Consider the following 24248-nt stretch of genomic DNA (forward strand, 5'->3'; position numbering starts at 1 on the left):
GATAGTGAGCTAATTAAAGAGCTGTAAAAAGATGACCTTGCGACAATGAGAGTGTGATCTTGTCAGGACAGAAAACATCAAGTCCACTCTATGCTTATTAGTGTAGATTGAAATTTCATTAATGTTTTAGGAATGAGAGAACACTGCTGGTTCATGTTGAACCCCAGCAGCCTTAAACATAGAATGCTACATTATACTCGAACCACTTAACTATACTCTCATCCAGCTCGCTCTGCTCCCATTTTGTCTAGTAAGAAATTGTGAAAGACTCAGTTAAGTGTCTTCTGGAAATCCAGGTACAAGAATGTTACGGTGTCCTCCTGACTTCCCATTCTTCTAAGCCCATCAAAAAAGGAAATGATGGTAGTTTGATACGATTTGTGCTTATCAACAACAACCTCTTTTTTCAAGTGTCCACAAGGTATTCAATAACTTCTTCCAGAATTTTGTAAGGAATTAACATTCCTGCGGTTTTGGGAATCCATCTTAACTAAATGCTTTTCATTTGCCTCCTCCCTCCCCATTCCCATTTTGCCCTTTCTTGTCTTCTGACACCTCTCCTATGCACCATACCTTCATGAGGATAATGGACAGTGGTTCCAATCATATCTGTAAGTTCTTTTAGTGGAGAGAATGACAAAGAAGGAAGAGATACTACAAAGGTGGTCTCTATAGACCAGAGAGTAAAATATATTTTAGTACATAAAAGAGAAACTTTTTGATACATATACTATAGGTCTAAAAAACTAAACCTGAACATTCTTATCAGGTTCCCTTTGTGTAAAACGAAACTAAAAAGAAGGAATGAAAGAAAAATACATAGCAAAGAAAGAGTGAAATGGTTACTGGCTCTTTAAGAAAATCCTCAGAGAAACATAACTGTAGAAAGTCTGGTGAATACAACATTGATTGGGAGTGAGGTAACCACAAACACCACTGTCTCAAATGAAAAGGGATTCAAAATCTGACCCAGAAAACAAGCATCGTAACCACTGGATAAAATTTTAATGATAAACACAAGATGCTGTACATACAGGCAAGATTGAATTATCTGATGTTAGGCCATCAACGTAAGGCTCTTTTAGAAAGAAGAGATGTTAGGAGCCTGCTCTGACCCACAGATCAAGTTTCATTCTATTGATCCATGAAACTCTGGCATCTCCTGCCTTTCATGCTGGCCTAAGCTGAAGAACAAATCTTGGACAGCACAAGGGGTAATGAAGGAAAGACTGACATGCAGCTGGCGGTCTTCACTTCATAGAGACCATTTCTAGAATGAAAAGTCTGGGTTTGGCTTTCTTAGAGTAGGAGAATCCAAATGACATCTCAGCCTTGAGTTTTAGAAATGCCTCTAACTGAAGCAATATACCTTCTAGATATGTCCCAGGATCATAGAATGCCACAAATGGAAAAGATATCAGAAATCACCTTGTTTGATCTTCTCATGATTAGAAAAACGGGGCCCAAAGAAGTTAACTGAGCTGCCCACGTTCACCCAGCCAGTTTTAACAAAGGTGTTTTCCTGCTCACTTTTTGGTACTTAGTATGAGTAGGTGTAACGTATTTCTATGGCACTCATCTCAGACTTGCAGGACATTTTACAAGTGTTTACTCAAAATAGTTCTGTGATTCGTAAGATCAGCATTAATCTTGAATTCTGAGTAAACATAAGTAAGAGGACAAAGTGGGAGGACAGCTTTCCTCCTGGGCATATGTTATGTGTTAAAAGCACCAAATACCGCCAATAAGAGTTACTTGATACTGCTTTTTCCAAAACATTAATTGCCCATTCAAATCCTCCTGCCTACCATTTGGAATTTCAGTCCAAACCTGAGTGCCATTTAAAAATGCTACTTAAGGAAAGCTTTTCCTATATTCGCTAAAGAAACAGACCTATTTGCTATTATATGAATATGCCTAGGATGCTTCTCCCTTGGGTAAGCTATTCTTTTAGGTGACTCCCTCAAATTTGAAATAAAACTCTGAAGTGTTCTAATCTGCCCTTTACAACAATGTATACATGGCACGATGCTATAGAAACATTCATGATCCATAGAGAAAAATGGTCTTCCTAGTACAGTGTTCCAGAAAAACGTGGTATCTCTAGCAATTTATGAAGAATTCATAAGTGGTTTTCTGTGCAGAATGCAGAGAAGTTTACAGATGTGAGAGTGAAATTAGACTTCTAGTGCATCAAGACACATAAAGAGCCTATTTCAAGGCAGCCTAAACAGTAAATATATCCTATGTGGTGGGGAAGGAAGATAATGTGTGGTCACAACCCTTCATCATAATAAAGGCTTCAAAAATAAAGAATTAGTGTAGACACTGGTTTGCACCAACTCTTCTTTTTCTCATCTGACTTTTTTATGTCTTCATAAAATACGAACTATTTACCCTAATGAAAACCCAACACAACATGCCACAAGAGTAATTTAAAAGCTGAGGAAGTCTTATTAAGACAAATGGCTTAAGGATCCCACTCAAGAGAAGGCTGATCCTATAGTTTGAGTCTCATTATTAGCTGCAGAACACTGGCAGTGAAAGGCATTTTGGAAATAGCAGAGAATTGAATCACAAGCAACCTTCCATCCTAAGAATTTTGATCCAACGGCAAACGATGCTATCAGTTGAAGATTTACATCTGACACCATCCTAAAGGACAAGGGAGCATAAGAGACGTCAAGATCAAGAGGAAAAAGTAAAAATATTTTTGCTTACCCCGCAATAACAACACCGTCACAAGAATGGACATCACATAGAACTTTACCAAGCTCATATTGCAGCTGGCTCACAGCACCATTGCGATTCTGTATTGAAGAAATTGCGAATATTTTTATGCTATTGTTGAGATCATCTAATAACAAAATATCTAGGTAAGTTTCACAGCAATTTTTAAAATTTTCTAAATCATATTGCCATTTTTAAAATCTTTCTAACCATCAGGAAAATAAAGAGAGGGGTTTATATATACATGTGTGTATGTGTGTGTGTGTGTGTGTGTGTGTGTGTGTGTGTGTGTGCATACACGTAAATACGTATATGTAAGCATATATGTATATTCACAGAGAGAGTTCTCTCTCTATACAGAGAGATACATCTCCATATTCTCTCCCTTGGAACCCAGATCTATACAGGTAAGTTCTTAAAACTAGCCCATTTAACATGACTTAGGTAATCATAAGGACAAAGGATCATGGAGGCAGAGCTGGAAAGAACCTCAGATGTTTCTAGACCAGATGCAGAATTCCCCAGTGCCTTAGGAACCAAATTAAAATGTAATCAGGAAACATTTGTCAAAATAAATAAAAACACAATTTTTGCTGTTCAGCTGTTTCAGCTGTGTCTGACTCTTCATGACCCCATTTAGGATTTTCTTGGCAAAGATACTGAAGTGCTTTGCCATTTCCTTCTCCAGTTCATTTTTACAGATAAGGAACTGAGACGAAAAGGGTTAAGTGATTTGCCTAAGGTCACACAGCTAGGAAGTGTCTGAGGCTGGATTTGAACTCAGGAAGATGAGTCTTCCTGACTTCAGGCCCAGCATTCTATCCACTGTGCCACCAAGCCACCCCGAAAATACAATACAACATAGATAATGTTAATTTGTGGTTTTCTAAGTCAATTTGGACTTGCAGGGATCCCTTTCAACACCACTGACCTAGACCAACCCCTTTATTTTAAAGATGAGGAACCTTAAACAGGAAAGAATAATTTGTCCAAGGACCCTGAAGTCCAAGTCCAACAATTTTCCACAGTGGCACTGCAGTGTGGGCCCCATCAGGTCTTGGAATAGCTGTACAATATGTACTACGTGTACTATTGCATGTCCAGAGACTTAACTCTAGTTTCAGTTTCATCCCAAATGGGAAAGTCCAGAAACTCTGAGATCCTCTTAGGGCACCTCATAGATTGCATCCAGAAAATACCAGGCCAAACTTTAGAGGTGACAGGAATAAAATGGAATTGGCCTGCTAGCACAAGGCCAGCTCTATGAGATCTTTAAAGCAGAACAGGGGTTAGCCCAGGACATAACCACTAGTTAAGTGTTTGCTAAGTCTGCTGAGTTCAACTGAACTGAGTCTTCTCCAATCTAAACCAAGTATAACAACTAAATATCATCATTTAAAAACTTATCATGCTAGAATTTAGATAAGATTCTATAGGGCAACACTAAACTTAAATGATTCCTCATGCTAATTGCAATGTTATTATTTAATCCTTCTTTCTGATGAGAAATGAATCCAAGGCAAACTCAACACCAAAGTTTCCCCAGTGTTCTAACACTGGTAAGCTTCCATCTCTAGTTTGAATTCATTTGGTCTTTCGAGAAATATTTAGTAAGAATAACCTTGATTCCAGAGGGCAGATAATGGAACACATTCTGCCTTCCCTAAGTAAAAAGATGGCAAACTATGGGTACAGAATGAGGGTTATCTTGTCAAAGACAGACAAAGTGTGAGTTTTTTTTACTTATCTGTAGTTTTTTGTTATAAGGGGGGTTCTAGAGGGCAGTGCAGCATGTAAGAATTGGGAAGTGACGACGAGATTAAAAAACCAAAAGGCATCCATCGAACCTTTAAAAAACCAAATAGCTATTAAGTGACTATTGCATCCCTATCAAAAAGGGGAGATAAGGCATATACATGAGCCAATTTAAAGAACTATGGGAGCTATACAGGAGCTATCACCAGGTGATTAAGCACCAAATAAATGGGAGTGCAGTGGCTAGAGGTATGCTGATGGGAAGGTGAAAGGCTGCACTTTCCTGGACATTGAGAAAACAAGGTCCATGCTGTTTGGTTTCTATCGGTTCTACCCAGAAATTGAGGCAAAACTACATGGATAATAATCCTTCCTCTGGTTTCATTCACGAACAGTTCTTGGGCACGAAGATCTTGATCAGCCACCCTGAGTTACTCTTCACTCTGAGGTCATATCCACACTATAAATCCTACAACTAAAATTAAGTCATCTTGCTTTCTGAGCTCCAGTTTTTCTCATCAATCTCCTTTTACTCCTCATCCCTGCCTCTTGACTCAGTTGACATCGCTGCCTCCCTTTGTAAGATATTATACCAATCCATAAACATTTGTTAAGTGCCTACTATCTGCTGGCATTATGCTTAGTGCTGGGGACATAGACCCATGTCTACGGCATCACTGCCTACTTTTCTGTCAGTCCTGAAATAAATATTTCTCAAGTCCATTTTATACCTGAAAAATGTTTTCTTACCTACAGCAAAACAAGAGATTAAAAAAAATCTATACTTTACCTCTGGAGAGGAAGTTTCTCACTACTAGTAGTTCCAAGAATCTCCTAGTTCCTAAGCACCCCTTGCCCCAGAAATTATTCAGCCTAAGTCCTTTAGGCCACTGCATGTACTCTACAGGTAAAGATTATAGATGTCTATAATCTGGATGCACACAGATCCTATGGAATCAGTATAGCTATGTGTAAATGTTCAAGGCTAGAGTGCCTAAGAGACAACAACAATATATGCTACCTCCCCTGGGACAAGTACTTCTCATTTCATAAATATGGGCTAGTTTTCAGTTGTCCAAACCAACAGTATCCACTCAATAGTTATGACTTTACTGAAGAGCAACATGAAAGTAGAAGCCTCCACTAGCCATAAAAACAGGCACACATCATCATTAGTAATGGGCAAACTTTGTTAATCCAAAAGTCTACTAGGCCCTATGTTCCAAATGGGCTTAACCTTTTTGGGGGGTGGGGAGGGCGGGGGAGGATCTTTACACTCTAGTCTCTGCAGACATTCAGAGGTTGTCTTACTACACTGAGAACATCATTCCAAAACAGCGTACGTTACAGCTGTTGCCTACAAAAAGAAAAAAAAATGCTCTTAGGAAAACTTCTAGCTATGATCTAATACTTCCAAACAGACTCTACAGTGATAAATGACATGGACTCAAGCCAGTGATGAAGAGAAAATAGGACCTTAATAATCTCTTCCCTGCATTTACTAAGATTATTATTTTCAACCCCTCACCTCCAAACTGGTGATGCTTATTTTTTTCCATGTAATTTAAGAATCGGTGAAGGTGAATAGGAACTCCTTGCATTAAGGACTAATAAATAAAGATTACTGAATATCCCCAATTTAGAAGAGAGAAGATATTCCTAAATGCTGTTGTGGAAAATGGGGGGTGGTTTTCTAAACACAAACCAAATGGGCATCAATTCACCAACAGCTGAGGGAAAAGCTCATCAATCTCCCTGCTGCCTTCACTTCTGGCATTTAACCTCATGCTGCCATTCAATGGTTCTGGCTTTAAGGTTCCTAATCCTCTACTGAGTTAGTCTCCTACAGGTAACACTACTGGGCACTGTTTACCTTCCAGTTGGTTCTTAACGTGTGTTCCTTGGCCCGGGATTCTTGGAAGACAAGTTTCCAGCAGGAGCAGTCAGAGATGCTGGTATCTGGAAGGTACCCTTCCTGTTGGCACAATCTGTACCACAACACTTCATCTTCTGCAAGAACCTTCCACGTCCTGCTCACCTAAAACAGCCCAAGTGACAAAAATGTCAAATTATGCAATTACAGAAGCCCCATTGCCATCCAAAAATCAATCAACACCTTTATTACCACCCTAGATTTATGGAAGTGTAAAATGCCTCGTTAACAAAATGCTTTGTGCTGAAAAAAATATAAGCAAAATGTATCCAGCTTTTGCTCCCAAGACTTCAAAACTGTTGAACTACTACCTACAATCTTATCTTAGAACATTTAATCAGATTTTCATATATAAATGTGAGAGGTTTTAAGACTCCAAATAAAAATGCAAAATCTATGTAGTTTCAAATGTGTTAAGATCTATATTTTGTAGTTATATAACATCTTTCATAAGAGACTCTCAGTGCCAACAAGCATTGTATCTCTTCATTTTGAAATTAGAAGATTGAGTGAAAAAGAAGGAAAGTAATGCCCAGAAATGCAGGGATATGGTAAAGAAAAATAAACATGACTAGTGACTCTCATCTATTAGAAAACTACACTTCTTTAATGTGGATGTATACTCTCTACTGTGAAAACTTGGATTCTATTATGTTCATAGTCTAAAAATACTTTCCAAGTAGGAAAGTAGGGCTGTACCAAGAATGAGACTAAAGTGTTGTTAACCCACGTGTTTTGGGTTGGCTTTTTTTTTTTTTTTTTTTGGAAATTAGCGCTGCTAAGCAGAACTGATATAGAGAGATTAAGATGATGTCTAAAATGGTCCTTTTGAAAACCCACTGGCATCCAGGGTAAACGAGCCATTTTAGAGGCTGGTGCTTTCTTTCAACCTTTACTTAGAGGAAGAAGATTTACTATGGGACAGAATGACATACGAAGTTGGCTGCACTGCAAAGGATGGACTTTGTCGGTAAGAATCTGAGACTGGTCCAGACAGATAAATGTGATCAGGGGTCTATGGTGTACTATGGTAACAAAGGATCAAGAGGTTAATGCTTGCTCTTAAGTTGAAGGTTGCAACCCACATCTAATAAAATGAGTCCAGTGAGCCACAGTGGACAGTAGTAACCTGTGATCTGTAACACTACCTGAGGGACATTTCTAAACATCGAATATACCAGGCCAGGAGAGGTTGTGGCGGGGGAGCTGAGGAAAAACATAACAGAGGCTGACAGAGTTCTTGCGAATGTCAGAAGAATCTCAGCAAAAGCACACCCCGTTTAAATGTGTACATGGAAGTGCTAATGTGTATGTTTCCAAAACTGTCAAACCAAAAGTCAAGCAATGAAAATTCACATTAAGGATTCCATATTTTCCAAAAGGGTTCACTGCAAAATTTCTTTGGTGTGTATAAAATATTACTTACCTTACAAAAAAATACAATTTAATAGCCAGATTTTTCAGAGACACATCACCCCTCCCTCCCCATTTAATAAATGCTGGAGGCTCTCTATCACTCCCAGGGTCAGATCTGAAATCTTGGGGTTGCCATTCAAAGCCCTTCCTAACCTGGCTCCTGAGGGGCTTTTACTCACCTCCATGTACTATTCCTCCAATTCAATAAACACTTATTAAATGCCTACTATGTGCCAGGTACTGTGCTAAGTGCTGGGGATATAAATAAGAAAAAGACAGTCCCTGCCCTCCAGGAGCTTACAGTCTAATGAGGGAAGACAACACGGAAAAGGAAGCTGGAAAGATGGGGAGAGAAATAACAGGGGTACCCAGAGTGGGGAGCATCTTGTTCCACGGCGTTTAGACCTAGCAGAGCCGCCAATAGGAATGCAGGGAGGGGCAGAGACCACTTTTAGCCCTCTATAAAGGAAAGCTTTGGGTGGAGGTGAACGTTCTGCACTGCAGCCTCCCAATGAGAGGAGAGTAGATTGAGGGAGGTGGGGAGGCGTTTAGTACAGGCACACTTCAGAGACACTGTGAGTTTGGTTCCAGACCACCGCAATAAAGCAAGTCACATGAATTTTTTTACTTCCCAGTGCACATAAAAGTTATGTTTACACTATACTGTAATCTATCAAGTGTGCAGCAGTATTATGGCTTAATTATATATGCCTTAATTAAAGTGCTAACCATCATCTGAGCCTTCAGTGAGTCATAATCTTGGGTCTTGCCTCCATCTTGACGGCTGCTGACTGATCAGGGTGGTGATTGCTGATGGTTGGGACAGCGGTGGTAATTTCTTAAAACAAGGCAACAACGATGTTTGCCACATCGAAGGATTCTTCTCGAACATTTAGGGGCTATTGTAGGGTTATTAATTGGCCTAATTTCAATCCTGTTGTGTCTCAGGGAATAGGGAGGCCTGAGGAGCAGCACTCACACACAGACACAGAAATAGACACAGACACAGACAGAGACACAGACACAGACACACGCACACTTTATCAATGAAGTTTGGCATCTTTTACGGGCACAGTTCATAGCACCCCAAAATAATATAGTAACATCAAAGATCACTGATCACAGACCATCCTAACAGATATAATAATAATAAAAAAGTTGGAAATATTTCAAGAATTGTCGAGATGTGATGCAGACAGATGATGTGAGCACAAGTTGTTAGAAAATGGCACTGGCAGGCTTGCTCCATGCAGGGTTGCCACAAACCTTCAATTTATAAAAAACGCAGTACCTGTGAAGTTCAATAAAGCTGGTATAGTGAAATGAGGGATCCCTGTACATCCGCCTTTCGCCTCCCGGCATTTTCACCGGCTGCCCCCAGGCCTGGAACATCCTTCTCCTTCTGCCTCCAGGCTGCCTTCAAGTCTCTGCTCCATGCCACCTTCTGCAAGAAGCCTTTCCCAGGGCTCTTTCCCTGAGAGATCACCTCCAGTTGGTTTGGTGTCTATCTTGTTTGTACACAGCTGTCTGTGTGCTCTCTTCCGTCAGACTGAGCTCCTTGAGAGCAGGAGTGCCAGGCACATAGTAGGCGGTTGATAAATGCTAGCTGACTGACTACTATACAACAGTCAACTGCATTATCAGGAAACAAGGCAGCAGAGTGAGAAAATGACTAGATAAGGCAAAGTCTTTAGTCCCAGCTCTTTCTTTAACTAAATTGGGCAAATCCCTTAATCCTTCTAGGTGGGCCTCTGTTTCTGTATCTCTAGAAACAAGAGATTTGGATTAGATCATCTCTAATGTCCTTTGTAGCTTAAAAATTCCAATATTCTAGCATTTCTGTGTCTAAATTTCCTCACCTAGAAGGCAAGAATAATCATACCACGAGTCTCACAAGATTTGATAGGGAAAGAATGTTCTATAACACTGAAAGTTCCACAAAGCACTTTCCTCCCAACAGCTGCATGGGGGAAGTGACACACCATTATTAGGCCCATTTTACAGAAGAGGAAACTGAGAGGCTCTGTGCCTTTCCCAGGGTTACCTGGCCAGAATGTGCCTGAGGTGGGATGTGAACCAAGGTCTCCTGACTCCAAAAAAAGGGAGGGGAGTGGGAAGAGGAAACAAGATTTTGTTAAGTGCCTACTATGTGCCAGGCACTGAGCTAAGCACTTCCCAAATATTGTCTCATTTGATCCTCACAGCAATCCCGAGAGGTTGCTATCGTTACTATCACCCCCATTTTACAGGTGAGGGGACTGAGGCACAGGTGACGGGACTTGCCCAGGGTCACACAGCTGGTATCTGAAGCAGTATTCAAACTGAGCTTTCCCCATCTCCAGCACCGCCCTCTCCTCCCCAACACTGTGCACTGTGGTGCCCCCTGGTGGCCTATGGGGCTTTCCCCGCTGTCCAGCCCCCAATGTGGTCTAGAAGGAAGAAGGCTGGACTTGGCCTCACAAAGATCTGAATTTGTCCCTCACCAGCTCTGTCATATTTAGGCTCAAAGAGAAGCCTGTTTCCCCACCTGTAGGATGGGATAAAATATTCATGGTACCTATCTTATGAGACGGTTGAGGATTAAACGAGATGATTCCTAAAGAGCTTTTCAAACCTTAACGTGCCGTGTAAATGTTAGTTATTATTAATAACTGATGATGCGAGATAGAATCCATACCACTTGGCACAGAAGTCAGACCTGGTTCTGATGAACCCCAAGTAACTCCTAAAAATTCCCTTGTCATCCCCAAGTTTTATTGCATCAAATAGTATTCGAAAAAAGCAGACCATTAACTGGGACTTGGAAATATTTTGCTTGTAGCCATGGCCTACAGTGTGACAACAGATACAGGGTGAAATCCAACAAGGCACTGGAAGGTCGAAATGCAAAAACTCCTATTTCTCTCTCAGTTCCAAATATTTTGACTGATGATCTACTCGCTAAACTAATGAATGAAAGGAATTACAATGTCTGAGGCATCCAAAGGTATGTCAAAGCAATGTCAATCAAGCACAAACTGATTCAGATTCCATGCCCTGGCTTCTGTAATGACCAGGATGCTTGAGTCACTTTTTTAAAAATGCTTTATGAGTTCTAGGCTTTTTGTTACAAATACCTGAAAGTCTTTCAGTCTGTCAAATTCCTATTTTTGTGGGTGTGTGAGGCAGGGGGGACTTTTGGAGGGGTGTGTGGACTGAGATTAGGGCATGGGGGGAGGGGATAGGGGACTCTTGGATGGGTGGGTGGGTGACAGAAGATACTAAGAAAGAAAATAGAGAGTAAAAATAAGATGGAGGGAAATCCACAAATAGTAATTATAATTTTGAACAGGAATGGGGTGTTTATAGCAGCTCTCTTTGTGGCGGCAAAGGACTGGAAATTATAGGGATGCCCATCAACTGGGGAACAGCTGAACAAGTTGTGGTGTATAGTTGTGATGCAATACTGCTGTGCTATAAGAAATGATGAGCTCATTGATCTCAGAAAGGCATGGGAAGACTTGCATGAAACGATGAAGGGTGAAGTGAGCAGAAGCAAGAGAACACTGTATACAGTAACAGCGATATCATTTTAAGAATGACTTTGAGCAAACTCACTCATTCTGACTATTATAAATTCACAAATAAAAATAAAGGACATATGAAGAAAGATCCCCAAAATGTCTTCTGTTTGAATATGGATACAACTAAAAAGTAGAACTAAAGCAATGAGACAGGTTTTTGCACGGGGCCTGCAAAAGAAGGCTTTGTGCTTTAAAGACAGACTGACCATAGACACACACACATATATGTGTGCTGCATGAAGATACACAAACACAAAAGATGCAAGAGGTTAGACGAGGATAAGGTAGTACAGGCTGAGGTCTCAGGCTACTTACAGCACTTTCTTGACCTAAACTGTCAAACCTGGCAGACAGATTTAAGACTTAGCTGCCTCCAAAATCAAATAATTGTTTTAAAGAAACTCGTGGAATTAGAAGGGCCCTCAGAGAAAACAGAATCTTAGAGTCAGAACAAGGTTCAGTCTAATTTAACCCATGTTCTAATTATGAATTCTGTCCACAATGTCTCCAATAAGTGAACTTCCAGCTCCAGCGATAGGGATCTCATTATCCCCCAAGGCAAGCCATTCCATTTTTAGACGAGTCTAATTGGGAAGTTTTTCCTTGTGTTGAGTTGAAATCTGCTCCCCAGTGACTTGTACCCATTGGTTTGGTACGACCTTTTCCACATAATTTTCAAATACTTAAAGTCTCCCCACCCCACCCACCCACATTCCTAATTTCTCCAACTGATGCTTATCTGGCATAGTCTCTGGTCCTCTCGACCGTCCCGAATGTCCTTCTCAAATGTGGTATCACTTCAAATGTGAACATAACATTTCCGCTGTGGCCTGCCCAGGGAAAAGTACAATGGATTATCAGCTCCCTCCTCCCTCCTCTCCTTGTTCTTCTCTTGCCCAGATCGATGCATGTCACCTAGGATTCAATACCAGTGCAGTGCCATCCAGGAAGCATTTATTGAGTGCCTACCACTGTGTTAGGTACTGAGAAAGACAGAAGGCTTGTGTGCTCAGTAGGGAGCAGACTTTATGACTGTGTTTGGAAAAAGCTGGGTGAAAGGCTTGTTTTTGTTAGGCGAGACCCCGAGAATCTCCAGCATTTTAGGAGTATTAAACAACCAGAAAAATGATAAGATTGATCTTGTAAATATTAAAATGCTTCCCACTTCTTTAATAAATTGGACAGGAGTTGGGGGGGGCAGAACCTTTAAAAAAATAAATATATCTTTAAGGTTGTTTTTTTTAAAGCAATTAAGGAAAAGGAAAAGAAAAAAAAAACAATGCAGATTACTCTAAAGCCTTCACAAATGCTTAAAAGACTTCCCCCCAAAAGAAATCTATCTTATTTTGTGATTTCTAAAAATCAAATTGTATTAAATCCAGCCAGTTTACAAGCCTAAATTTTCCAAAGGGCCTAACCTGACCTTTCTTTAATGCACCAGAACTGGCAGGACACTCCCCTGTAAAAGCCCCACTGAGCGAGCCTCAGCTGCAAGAAGTCTCTAATAAAAATGTCTCCAGCATTTCACTTTACAACCCCACTGTGAGCTGCTGTGTTAAAAAACAGCCCTTGGCTCCAGATCAGCTTGATTAGCTCTGCCTGAGTTGGGGTGATGAGGCCCGGCAAGCAGAAAACCATTGTTCTAGGTCCATGTTTACACATGCTCACATACAAAGTTGGCTCACTGAGGACAAGCCCGCAAAGCCGTTGGACTCTGGCTCAAACCCACCGAGGGCAGCAAAGGTCACATACGATCCCCTCCTGCCCACCTGGGTTGTCCCCAGAAGAGGAGGGTGTTCTTAGTGTCTCACCACCATATGCCAGGCTCTCAGGTAGGTCCACTTGCTTCTCCAGAAAGATGGATGCAGTCAGAGCTCGGGGAGTTAAAGGTTGGTTCCAGAGGTCCCTGCACCTCCCCCTGCCCCATTCTCTAGGGAGATGCATGGTTTCTGTTAAGTGCTGATAGGTGCCTAATCCCCTCTATGTCCTGCCTGCCTATGGCAAGGTGCACAACAGAGCCTCAATCTGATTCTGATGCTTTTTCTTGCTCCAAAGAGGCTCCATCTAGACAAACAGCAACCTCTCAACAATGCAAACCTAACAGCTTATTTATCTTGGTATCATTTATCTCCGGCTCTTCAATTCTATCAGCAACTGCTGAATCTTGTAATTTCGGTAACATCCATCAATTTTCTTGATTGGTTCCTTTCTGCTAAGCCCAAAGGAATGAAATTCTCTCGTACACAAAGGTGAACCCAGACATTTAACATATCATTTTCAGACTTCGAGTTGCAGAGTGCCTCGAAGGTGCTAATGCAGGTGTGGTTACCAGCAGAATTCCTGACACCTGCAATTTATGTAAGTGGATAATGGCAACACACACCTGAAAATCACCATCCACAGCACTGCCTGACATTCTAACTGCTAACCTAACATTCGAATTTTTCATACATAGTGAAAACAATAGAAATGACAATTCCAAGATCACATCATAGTTCATTTTTCTATGAGCCTCCTAGCACAATGCCTGGCATGTAAGTGGGCATTTAATAAATGCTTGCTGATCGACTAAACAGACATGCCTTTTCTTCCCTCACCAGACCCTGAGCTCCCTAAAGGTAGTTGCCATGATGTCTTTATTTTATTTTATTTATTTATCTTTTTGTATCTCCCATAGAGCTTAACAAAGTACATCGACACATAGTAGGTGTTTCATAAAGGTCTGATAAATAAACTTTATTATTCTGTTATTTTAAAATAGTCAACAAAGCATCACATCCTGCAAGCACTAAAGAAATGAGTACCATGAATGATAACAAATCTAACAAAGAGATTGAAAGGATTGGCAAAGTCATAGATTCTCCTACAAACAGGGAGATTGCGTGAGTGGATTTTTCAGCACCAAATCCTCCCTTCAACAGTGCACAACTCCCTTTGAGACCACTAAGCCCTCGATTAGAGAAAGCCAAGGCCTCGGGAGTGAAGCACCTAGGCCTCCCATAGAGCATGAACTAGTACAAAATGGTAAGACCTGAGCCTAGAAAACCCAATAAAGTAGAAGCAGGGGAGACAAAAGTCAAAGGAAAAGGATTTTTCCAACTACTTAATTTTCGGCACACTTGGATTTCCAAAGGCCTACACAATCAGGCTGCTTTACTGTTAGTCAGTTACCAATTTGGCGTAAAGAGCTAAGCAAACAGGTTTTCTCCAAGGGCACTCATATAGTTTACGATGCCAATTTGACAAAACTGGCTCAATTTCATTCAAATCCCAAGGGACCTTGATTAAAAAAAAGAAAAAAAGGACTTCTACAATAAAAATATAAAGCAGCAGGACATTCCATTTGACAGAAGGATTTTTTCTTGTTTCAAAAACAAAAACACCATGAGAAAAAAAAGAAAATGCTATTTATTTTTATTACTTCACCTTTCATTTTAACATTCAATAAGTAAGCCAATTCTATCAACTACAAGCCTTCAGTAAGCATTTACTCTGAAAGCCTCACAAAATCCTGGCCACCTGGGGCACTGCACATTATCCAAGAGCTGTATTCAAGAATATTTTCCAATTCTTATACATACTCTCTCCAAACCAGACTGGAAAAAAAAAAGTAAATCCAACTGGCCAAAGGGGGAAGATTTCTGGTAGACAATTGGACTACTGTGTTGTAAATTAGCTTGTTCACACCTGCAGAATAATCTCACCAGCATAACCAATCTACCCTGAAATGCAGCCCTGTTGTCTAGAAAGGGGGATGCCTTTTTCTACAAGACGATATCTGTAACTGATAAACTCTTTGGACGGGAGAAGCAGCAGCAGATGTGAAAGCCACATGGCCCTCTCTCTACAAAGCAGGAGAGCAGAAAGCAATGTTCAAAGAAATGATTTCTTAAACAGCAGTTCCCTATCAAGAGAAAGATTTTATCTTCTAAAGCTGACTTTTTATAAAGCAGCTATTAAACCCTATCCCAAGATTACAACTAACAGGACCCGGCTGAAATCCAGCAATGGGACCCATCTAGCTACACTCTTATTTTCAGCTTTGGGGAATAGAGCCAATATGTAAAGTTAGACTCTAACAAATAAATGCCCAACAAGGATAAAAGTCAATACAGGTTTCCTTTGATTAATGGAAAAGAGGTGTTTCAACAGAATTAATGGAAAAGAGGTGTTTCAACAGAATTTCCATAAAGTAAATTTCTATTGAATGAATCTTCTTTTCTAATCCATCTTCATTATGTACTGAAGATGTCTTCTTCACGGGATCTCAGATCTACAGCTAGAAGGGTCTTCAGAGGCCATCTATTTTTGCTGTGAGGAAATCTGTATTGACTCAATACAAATTCAAAAACCCAACTGATGTTAAAAATAAAAGACCTTTTGGAACACAATAAGCCTTTTCAAATTCATATTTTAAAAATCCTAACTTCCCATTAAAATGTTAAAAATAATGCTGTGTTAAAATAAAGGAACAGGATAGGTATGGGAACTGGACCCGTGATTTCACTGGGATGGGAAATTCCATCTACCAGTGCAGGTCAGCAGCTTCTCTGCATCTTATATTCTTCGAAAGTGTCAAACTCAAATAGAAACAGGGCCATTAAACCATATGTAAAGATCTCTGCCGGTGGCATATGGGCTTAGAACACTACATAGTAACATTATGTTCTATTGCGAGGTAGCTGGATGGCACAGTGGATAGAGTACCAGGCCTGGAGTCAAGAAGAACAGGGTTCAGTTCTGGCCTTGGATACTTTCTTAGCTCTGTGACCCTGGACAAGTCACTTGACTCTGTTTGCCTCAGTCTCCTCATTTGTAAAATGAGTTGGAGAAAGAGCCAAGAAAACCCCAAATGAGGTCACGAAGAGTCAGACACGACGAAACAAAAAATGTTCTATTTTATTTTTAGTTATTTTGCTAAACATTTCACTAGCTGGTGTGTGTTTGACACATGTAACTTTAAGGTCACACAGCTGGGGTGTGTCAGAGGAACGGGTCTTAACCAGAGTCTTCCTGGCTCCAAGGTCAGTTCTCTATGTCACACTGCCTCTGGTAAGATAAGATCACACAACGGGGAGAAAGCCTGGCCCCTAAACTCTCCCTGAGCCATCCAAAAAAGGAATGGGTTGTTCTTCTGAGAGATTGGGGTACCCCTTCCCTAGAGCTCTTCAAGCACTTCTGGGGTGCTACAGAAGGAATTCATGTTTGAGTCTGTATGATCTCTGAAGTACTTTTCCATCCCTGAGACTGCAAGACTATTTCCAATGTACAACCAGAGCAGGAGCAGCGATCACTAAGGCTCCGGGAATTTCACTAAAGTCGCAAACTCCTTTTCATAGTTCTAACTTCATATTCCTTTGGGTTTTTCACATAATTCCCTATTATTTAAACTACATGCTTTTGAACATCTTTTTCTGGGAACACATGAACAGTTACAGTATCATGAAATAGGAAAGGAAAATAACACATACTATAGAAATGTCTAATCCCTGCTTGGCAATGGAGATTCTCTCTAGAGTCTGTGGGTAGTTAGTCAACAGACTGCCTGACCATGATTTAAAAGAAATAATCCTGTCCCTGTGCTATTTTTGCTCCCAATATCATCATTTATTTAACTATTGGCTGGCATCTCTCCACAAGTGGCTGAACCTTGCAGAATAGTGATCATTGTCATGTATTTTCTGTATGTAACACAGGGAGTACGGTAATGAGCAACAGCTCATTATAGCAAAACTGAGTACACACTTTGTTGTTACTGTGGTGGTTGTTGTTGTTCGGTCATGCCGGACTCTTTGTTACCCCATTTAGGGTTTTCTTGACAAAGATGCTAGAGTGGTTTACCATTTTTACAGATGAGAAAACCGAGGCAAGCAGGGTGAAGTGACTTGGCCAAGGTCACACAGCTAGCACGTGTCTGCGGCTGGATTTGAATTCAGGAAGATGGTTTTCCTGATTCCAAGCCCAGCACTCTATCTACTTTGCCACCTAGCTGCCCCAGCAGACACTTAATAAGTGTTTATTGAATTAAACTGACAAAGGGGTAGTGTAGAACACCCAAATTCTTCAAAGTATGGAGGGTGTTATTTCTTCAAATGCATTCACAAAGATTCATTAATTCCGTAAATTTTTAATTCTGTTCAGAATAAATGTTATTGAATGAAGCCTACCTTATTTATAATTAAAAGAGTTCTCTGACATAAAGCTGAATTTATTCAGGTACCCGTTACTAATCCCTGTGACTGGAAAAAAATGACATCGGATAGGCAGGGCTTACCTGAGCACACCTTCCCAGTTCAGTCCTGCCCAGATATTGAAATATCTTTAATGCCAGTTCATAAGGCAGCTGGATGTCAAAGAACGGGATCTCGTTGATTTCATTCTGAAAAGAACAAAAGAAAAATCATTAAAACATAAGCTTCATATTCCACAGTATGAAAACAGCTCATAATTAGTGTCCAGGTAATTACTAGGCATCCATTCTTAGGTAGAAATAATAGAGATCATACTGTTTTCTAAGTGAAGAGAGAAATTCTTGCTATTCCACAGATCAGAAGCATACAACTAATTCAGGGCTTAGCAATCTTTTTCAAATCCCTGACCCCTCAGGCAGCCCCTGGCCAACCCCACTGTGCACTTCTAGAATCCTAGAGGCCAGTTCCCACAATGTTTCAAAAAAGCAAGAACAGGTTCCCACATTACAAGCTAAGGAACACGGCAGGAATCTGCAAAGGTTCACCCACTTCAAGGGGGTGTGCCTCCTGTTTCTAAAGAGGCTGGAGCAGCCAGTGGCAAAAAAAAAAAAAAGAGGCCTGAGAATCCAGGCACCCACTAGCGAGAAACAGCTCTGGCTTCCAAGACAACTGCTGCTACCCCCAACTTGGAGGGTGAGATCCACACACTGAGAAAGGCTGATCTAATTCACTAAGTGTTTTCATTAGGAAAAAAAGAGCAGGGTTGTGAAAAGGAATAAAAAGTAAATAAATAAAATGCTACTCTTAATTGAGGTAAATACCATCTTCCCTTTGCTGCTAGAAGAGGAGAGTTTCCTAATGCACTCAGGGGATTACACTGGTTAACCTGAGTGTGCCAATGCAAACAAAGCATTTCTTCTACTGTGTCATTTATTAATGCTGAGAAATTAGAGCCTGCTTGTCTTTAGTTAAGCAATTAGGGATGAGCTAACAGGCTTTATTTGAGAGAAAAGGCTGTCATGAAGTGCCTGCCTACAAAGAGAAACGAAAGTGTCAAAACAAAAAGAAAAATAGATCCTGTACTCTCCTCCACATGCGCCTGCCTCATATCATTTTATACTGGGCAAAAATCACACTCCTCATTCCGCCAGCAGGTATATGCTTAATAAAATGCAATTTTAATCAGCTTTGGCTGACTTCGGTGGTTTATCATCATGACAGGCAATCGCTAATTCACCATTCCAAAGAAAACATCCTTATTCACTGAGTGGCCCTAGGCTTCAAACAGACTCACAGTCTCAGCTTTTAAAGAAAATATGGTTCTACCAGAAGAACACCGTACACAGCGATATTGTAAAGACGGTCAACTGTGAAAGACTTGGCCACTCTGATCAAGACAATGATCCAAGACAATTCCAAAGAACTCGTGATGAAAAATGCTATCACCTCCAAACAGAGAACTTTTTTACTCTCTTTATAAGATTTTATTGTTTTATTTGCATTTTCCTTTGCAACATGGTTAATATGGAAATGTTTTGCATTACTTCACATGTATAATCGATATCAAATTGCTTGCCTTCTTGAGCAATTTGTAGAAACAGAAGGGAAGGAGAGAATTGGGAACTCAAAATTTTAAAAAATGACTGTTAAAATTTCTTACACGTAATTGGAAAATATTTAACAAAATAATTAAAAATACGTATTTTTTAAAAACTGAACTTAAAAAAAAAGAAAATATGGTTCAAACTTCCTCAAACTTAAGTCTGGAGAATCTCTGGAAACGTCCCAGTTCATGTAGGAATCTACAGCACATGGGACCACCATAGACATGGAGACAAGACGAGGAGAGCTGAGTGCATGGAAGTGAGAGCAGGCCAGTTTGGCTGGATCACCAAGTGCAGGAGGGCAAATGATATCCAGGGAGGCTAGAAAGAATAAGATTCAGCTACAGTGAAGCACCGGGGGTCAAGTATTAAGGCCAGAAGGTTTGCCCACATAAGAAAGGTGTACAAGAAGAGATAAGAATGCACCTGCAAACGTTCACATACCAAAATGAGGGCCTTGACCAAAAATAATAGAAAGTCCTTCATGAAAAGCAGTGTTTCTCCAACTATGTTTTATTAGCCTCTGGGGGAGTCAGAAAACAATTCCAAAGGAATCTATGTGTGAGAGAGGAAAATGTTGAAGGAAATAAATAGAAATGCTGTGAGTTACTTCTAAGACTAAAATGGGCCTCTGGGAAAAACCAGCAAGCACACAGCAGTGGTTTATTCCTACCAAAGGACCTGGAGGGAATCCCGTTTCTGTTTTTCCTTAAGTGTTGGGCTTGGCTAGCACACCACCAAGGTTCTCCACTCTAACTCAGGGTTGAGGAAGTACTAAAGAGTGGGAAAATATTTCTTCTCATTACACAAGCAGGGCACGTGCTGAAGGAAGTCCATCACCCTCTTCCTAAATTAGCCTGGTCTTGCTCTTCCCTCTCAGGAATGTCAGGTCCTGCATGTGCTTTCTTTCATCACAGTGTCCAGAGAATGCACTTCCAAAGTCCTCATCCCTCACCTGGATGTACTACTCTGGGATTGCTCTGACTTCCCAGCATGCCCCAGGAAGCTCATTATTGGGATAACCACATCATCCAGTAAGATCTCATCAGCACCTTCTGCTGATTGGCAGATTGGCATCAATGGGAGGGGCCATGAACTCCAAAGCCTCCCCTGAAGGAGGGAGCTCAGCTCAGCCCATCTCAGGCCTCACCTAGCTGCTCTACTTTGGCTCCATTCTCCTCCTCTTCTTCCCCTCTCTATACCTGTGTCTACCCCTCATTGGACTGTAAGCTCCTTGAGAGCAGGGACTTTCTTTTTTTCACATTTGTATCCCCGGTGCTTAGCACAGTGCCTGAAACAGTAGGCCCTTAACAAATGTTTATTGCCTATTCCAAAGTGGCCTACCCCACAGTTTTTGGACCTAACATGTTCAAGACAGAAATCATCTTCTCCCCCTTTCCCTGACCCATTACCCTTTGGAACTTTCTGTTTGGAAAGCCCTGCAACCTGTTTAGATCCTCACTGGTTCAGATCCTCATTCTCCCTCATCCCATGTATCCTGTTACCAAGTTTTACTGTGGCCCACTGTACAACATCTCTCAGTTCTGTCATCTCTCCACTTACAGGCCAGTACTCCCGTTCAGGCCCTTCTACTTGCCTAGACAATTGCAGTGGCCTTCCACCTGATCTCCCTGCCACAAAGCTCTCCTCATTCCAACCCCTCCTCCACACAGTGGACAAAGTGATTTTCCTGCAGCCTTGGTCTGACCACGTCTCCCCCTTCACCTCCCTCTCCTTTGCTCCATGAACTACAGTGGTTCCCTATCACCTCTAGGATAAACAGCTCTATTTGGCCCCTTCCAGTCTTTCCAGTCTTCTCACCTTCATCTTCCTACCTTCTCCTCATGCTATGATCCAGCCAGCTGGCCCACCTGCTCCTCCGAAAATGCTCTTGTTCCTGACATCTACCTCCTAGAACTCCTGGCTTCCTTCAAGGCTCAGCTCAAGCACCACCTTCTACCAATGACCTTTCCCAGTCTGCCAGATGCTAATACTTCCTGCTCTAAGAATTACTGAATGAAACAATAGATTTATATGTAAAGTACTTTACAAACCTTAAAGCCTTGTATAAATATTAGATATCAGTATTTACTTTATACATGTTTTATGTATCTATAAATGTACACGTTGTCTTCATTAAAATAATCCTTGAGGACACAGACTGTCGCAGCTTTTTCTTTCTCTCTTCAATGCTTACAGTGTCTGGCTCATAGTACATAAAATGATGGATTAAACAAGAGGATTCCTTAACTGAGTTCCTTAGCTCAGGTCTATGATCTATACAGAGGTGGGGAACCTGTGGCCTTAAGGCCACATGTGGCCTCCTAGGTCCTTAAGTGCAGCCTTTTGACTGAATCCAAATTTTACAGAACAAATTGTGGCCTTAAGGCCATAGATTCCCCAACCCTGATCTATGATATCCATAAACCAATGGCAGCCCCAGGAGCTTAGCTGGCAGTGGGATAGAGCAGACAATGAAGGAAATTGAGGGTTGTTAGTAAATCTTCCCAACGATGACAGCTGTCACAAGGTGGGGTGGGCTGCCTCAAGAGGGGATGGGTTATTCTTCACTGGTGGTCTGCAAGTGGAGGCTGAATAATCATTTGTTGAATATGCTCTAGTAAGGAATCTTATATGGGTATGGGTCAGATTAGGCTGTTACTGAGGCCCCTTCCAAAGATCAAATTCAGTAATTGATGATGTGAATAGGCCTCAGATTCAGAGGCTATCCTCTTGGGGATTGTGGAGGTATTCCAGGAAAATCCTAGTAGTGGGCAAAAGGGAGAATTCTGGACAAGCAGGGGGAGTATCAGGAGCACTCCACAGCAGAAAAAGGTACAGAATGGCAGTTGCTTGCCTCAGGGAGGCTGGAGGTAAGTAGCAGGTAGGTTCCTCAGAAAGTGGGAGTGTATACAACATTGGATGAGGATGGTAGCAAGCATCAGGTGGAAGATAGAAGCAAACAGTGAACACAGACTGAGCTACAGTAATGGGGTTCGAGGATAAAACTCCAAACCCTGTAAAGACTGAGGAGAATGAGGTAGGACCTCAGTTATGAAAAACTGGGGTACCATGCAAAAAAGCCTCAATCTTGTGGGAAAGGGCGAAACAGTAAGACAGGGACTTTGAAAACTGGGGTAGAAACACTTGGTCAGAAGAAATAAGAAAAGAACCTCAGCACTGGAGCTAGAACACAAGGTCAAAATGAGACCAGCAACAGGCTTATTTGACATCAAGCCACTGCGTTATAAATCCATGGGTCCTTATATTCCCCCTGCTTAGGATATGGACTGGTACCAGAGCCTGGGACAGAGCCAAGGTGTAAAGAACCAGGCCCATTATTACAACAGATAACCCTTCTATCGAAAGTCGAGTGTCTCCCTCATCCTCCTCTCTTTCCTCTCTTCTAATTCTAACAGAAACAATACAGAGTTCTGATACTAGAAGTGGAAACAGGAGGGCTCCTGTCATTGATTCTGAATAATTCAAAATTCAATTCAAATGAGATAATGTGCATATAGCCCTGTGCAAACTTGAAAGCATTACACAAATGTTATATTAATCTTAAGAACAACAACTCAAGAATGTGTTCATGGATTTCACTGCACCAAGTACTCCATCTCAAAAGTACATAGAATGAAAAACTTGCAAAATAAAGAGAGGCAGATATATATAGATTGCAAAATACAGAAATAGAAAATCATGTGAGAAGGCGAATGTGTGCTGCTGGAATTGTCCTCAGGATGCTTTCAGTGAGCCTCCAGAAGAGCTTACTTCTTCATACTAATATCCAACTACAAAAGCAACTATTTTATCCACTTGTGAAACAGTCCATAGAAAATTAAGTATAAAAGGGTAAGAGTGGGCTAGTGACTTGTGCCAAGACTGTTTCTATCTGAATTCCATTGAAAACAAGGAGAAGATGATATAATAATAATCTAAAAATATTATAGTTCCTACAGTGTATAAAGCCTTGTGGTGGCGGGGAAGAGAGGTGCTGCATGAGCTCATTTTTTGAAGTCTTCTGGTTCTCTGCCCTGCCAGAGCCCTCTATCAACTACAGACGGAGCAATCTGAAGAAAGATAATGAGAACTCCCTCTTGTAACAAGGCTGTGATCCAGACTATGAAGTAAGCTATAACGGTGGCAGTCTTGTACATCTCAGTGGCTTCTGAGAGCTACATTTAAACAAACAGGAATATAGGTGTCTCCTTGCTACACTGGCTCAGAAAAAATATTTCCTTTGTTTATCTATCACATTTCCACTCCAGCAAGAGAACTGCACTGCTGTCCAGCACAGACACCATCAATCCAATGATAACACCAATAATTATTGCCTTAAAAAACAAAAGTCAACAATTTTCTTTTTTAAAGCCAAAAAACTCCAAAAAGGGAGGACCATATAGCTATCAGATACAGCCATTTAGTGAAACTTGGTCACCCTATAAAATATTAGTGACCACAATCTTTTTGAGGAGTAATACTAATTAATCTCTCTAAGGACTATGTGGAAATATGGTATGATGAAAAAGAGCATTTGACTTGGAGTCAGGAGAGACTTAGATGTGAATCCTCCCTCCAAAAGTCACTTAACCACTCTGGGACTCAGCTCCCTTATCTGGAAAATGGAGATGATAATAATACCTATAGGCTCTCCTTCCCATGGCTATGGTGAGGACCAATTGTGATAAAGTATGTAAAGCACTGAGCAGACTTATAGAAATATCAGCTATCATTATCATACGATTACATTAAGAATTACCAAAGTTACATCAAACCATACAGATCAGATTTAAGGAAAATACTTTTTTCAGTGGCACAGACACCAAATGTTAACTGTTAACCGGGAAAGAGGAATTTTTTTTGTCCAGTGGCTCACATATTTATTCTTTTCCTAAATCAAATCCATTTACATTTGTATTTAAAGGTTGAGAAGCCTCTTCAGTCTCTACTATGTAGATAGGTCAAGCCAAAAACACAAAAGGGTAATGTTACTTTGTTACTTCAAAGTCACTCAGTACTTGATTTTCCCAAAGTCTATTGGCCTTATTCCAAA

The 24248-nt window shown here is 40.8% G+C and overlaps 1 protein-coding gene across 1 annotated transcript in view; it reads right to left on the reverse strand.

Moving 5' to 3' along the window:
* FBXW8 (F-box and WD repeat domain containing 8) overlaps positions 1-24248 on the reverse strand; it is a 119532-nt gene that overhangs the window by 85720 nt on the left and 9564 nt on the right. Inside the window, exons 2-4 of the mRNA XM_036767638.1 lie at positions 17672-17776; positions 6359-6523; positions 2722-2810 (exon numbers count right to left, since the gene is read on the reverse strand). Coding sequence (XP_036623533.1) covers positions 2722-2810; positions 6359-6523; positions 17672-17776 — 359 coding nt within the window. The remainder of the gene's footprint in view (positions 1-2721; positions 2811-6358; positions 6524-17671; positions 17777-24248) is intronic.

Source organism: Trichosurus vulpecula, chromosome 1 (assembly GCF_011100635.1).
Source record: "Trichosurus vulpecula isolate mTriVul1 chromosome 1, mTriVul1.pri, whole genome shotgun sequence".
In the NCBI taxonomy this organism is placed as follows: Eukaryota; Metazoa; Chordata; class Mammalia; order Diprotodontia; family Phalangeridae; genus Trichosurus; species Trichosurus vulpecula.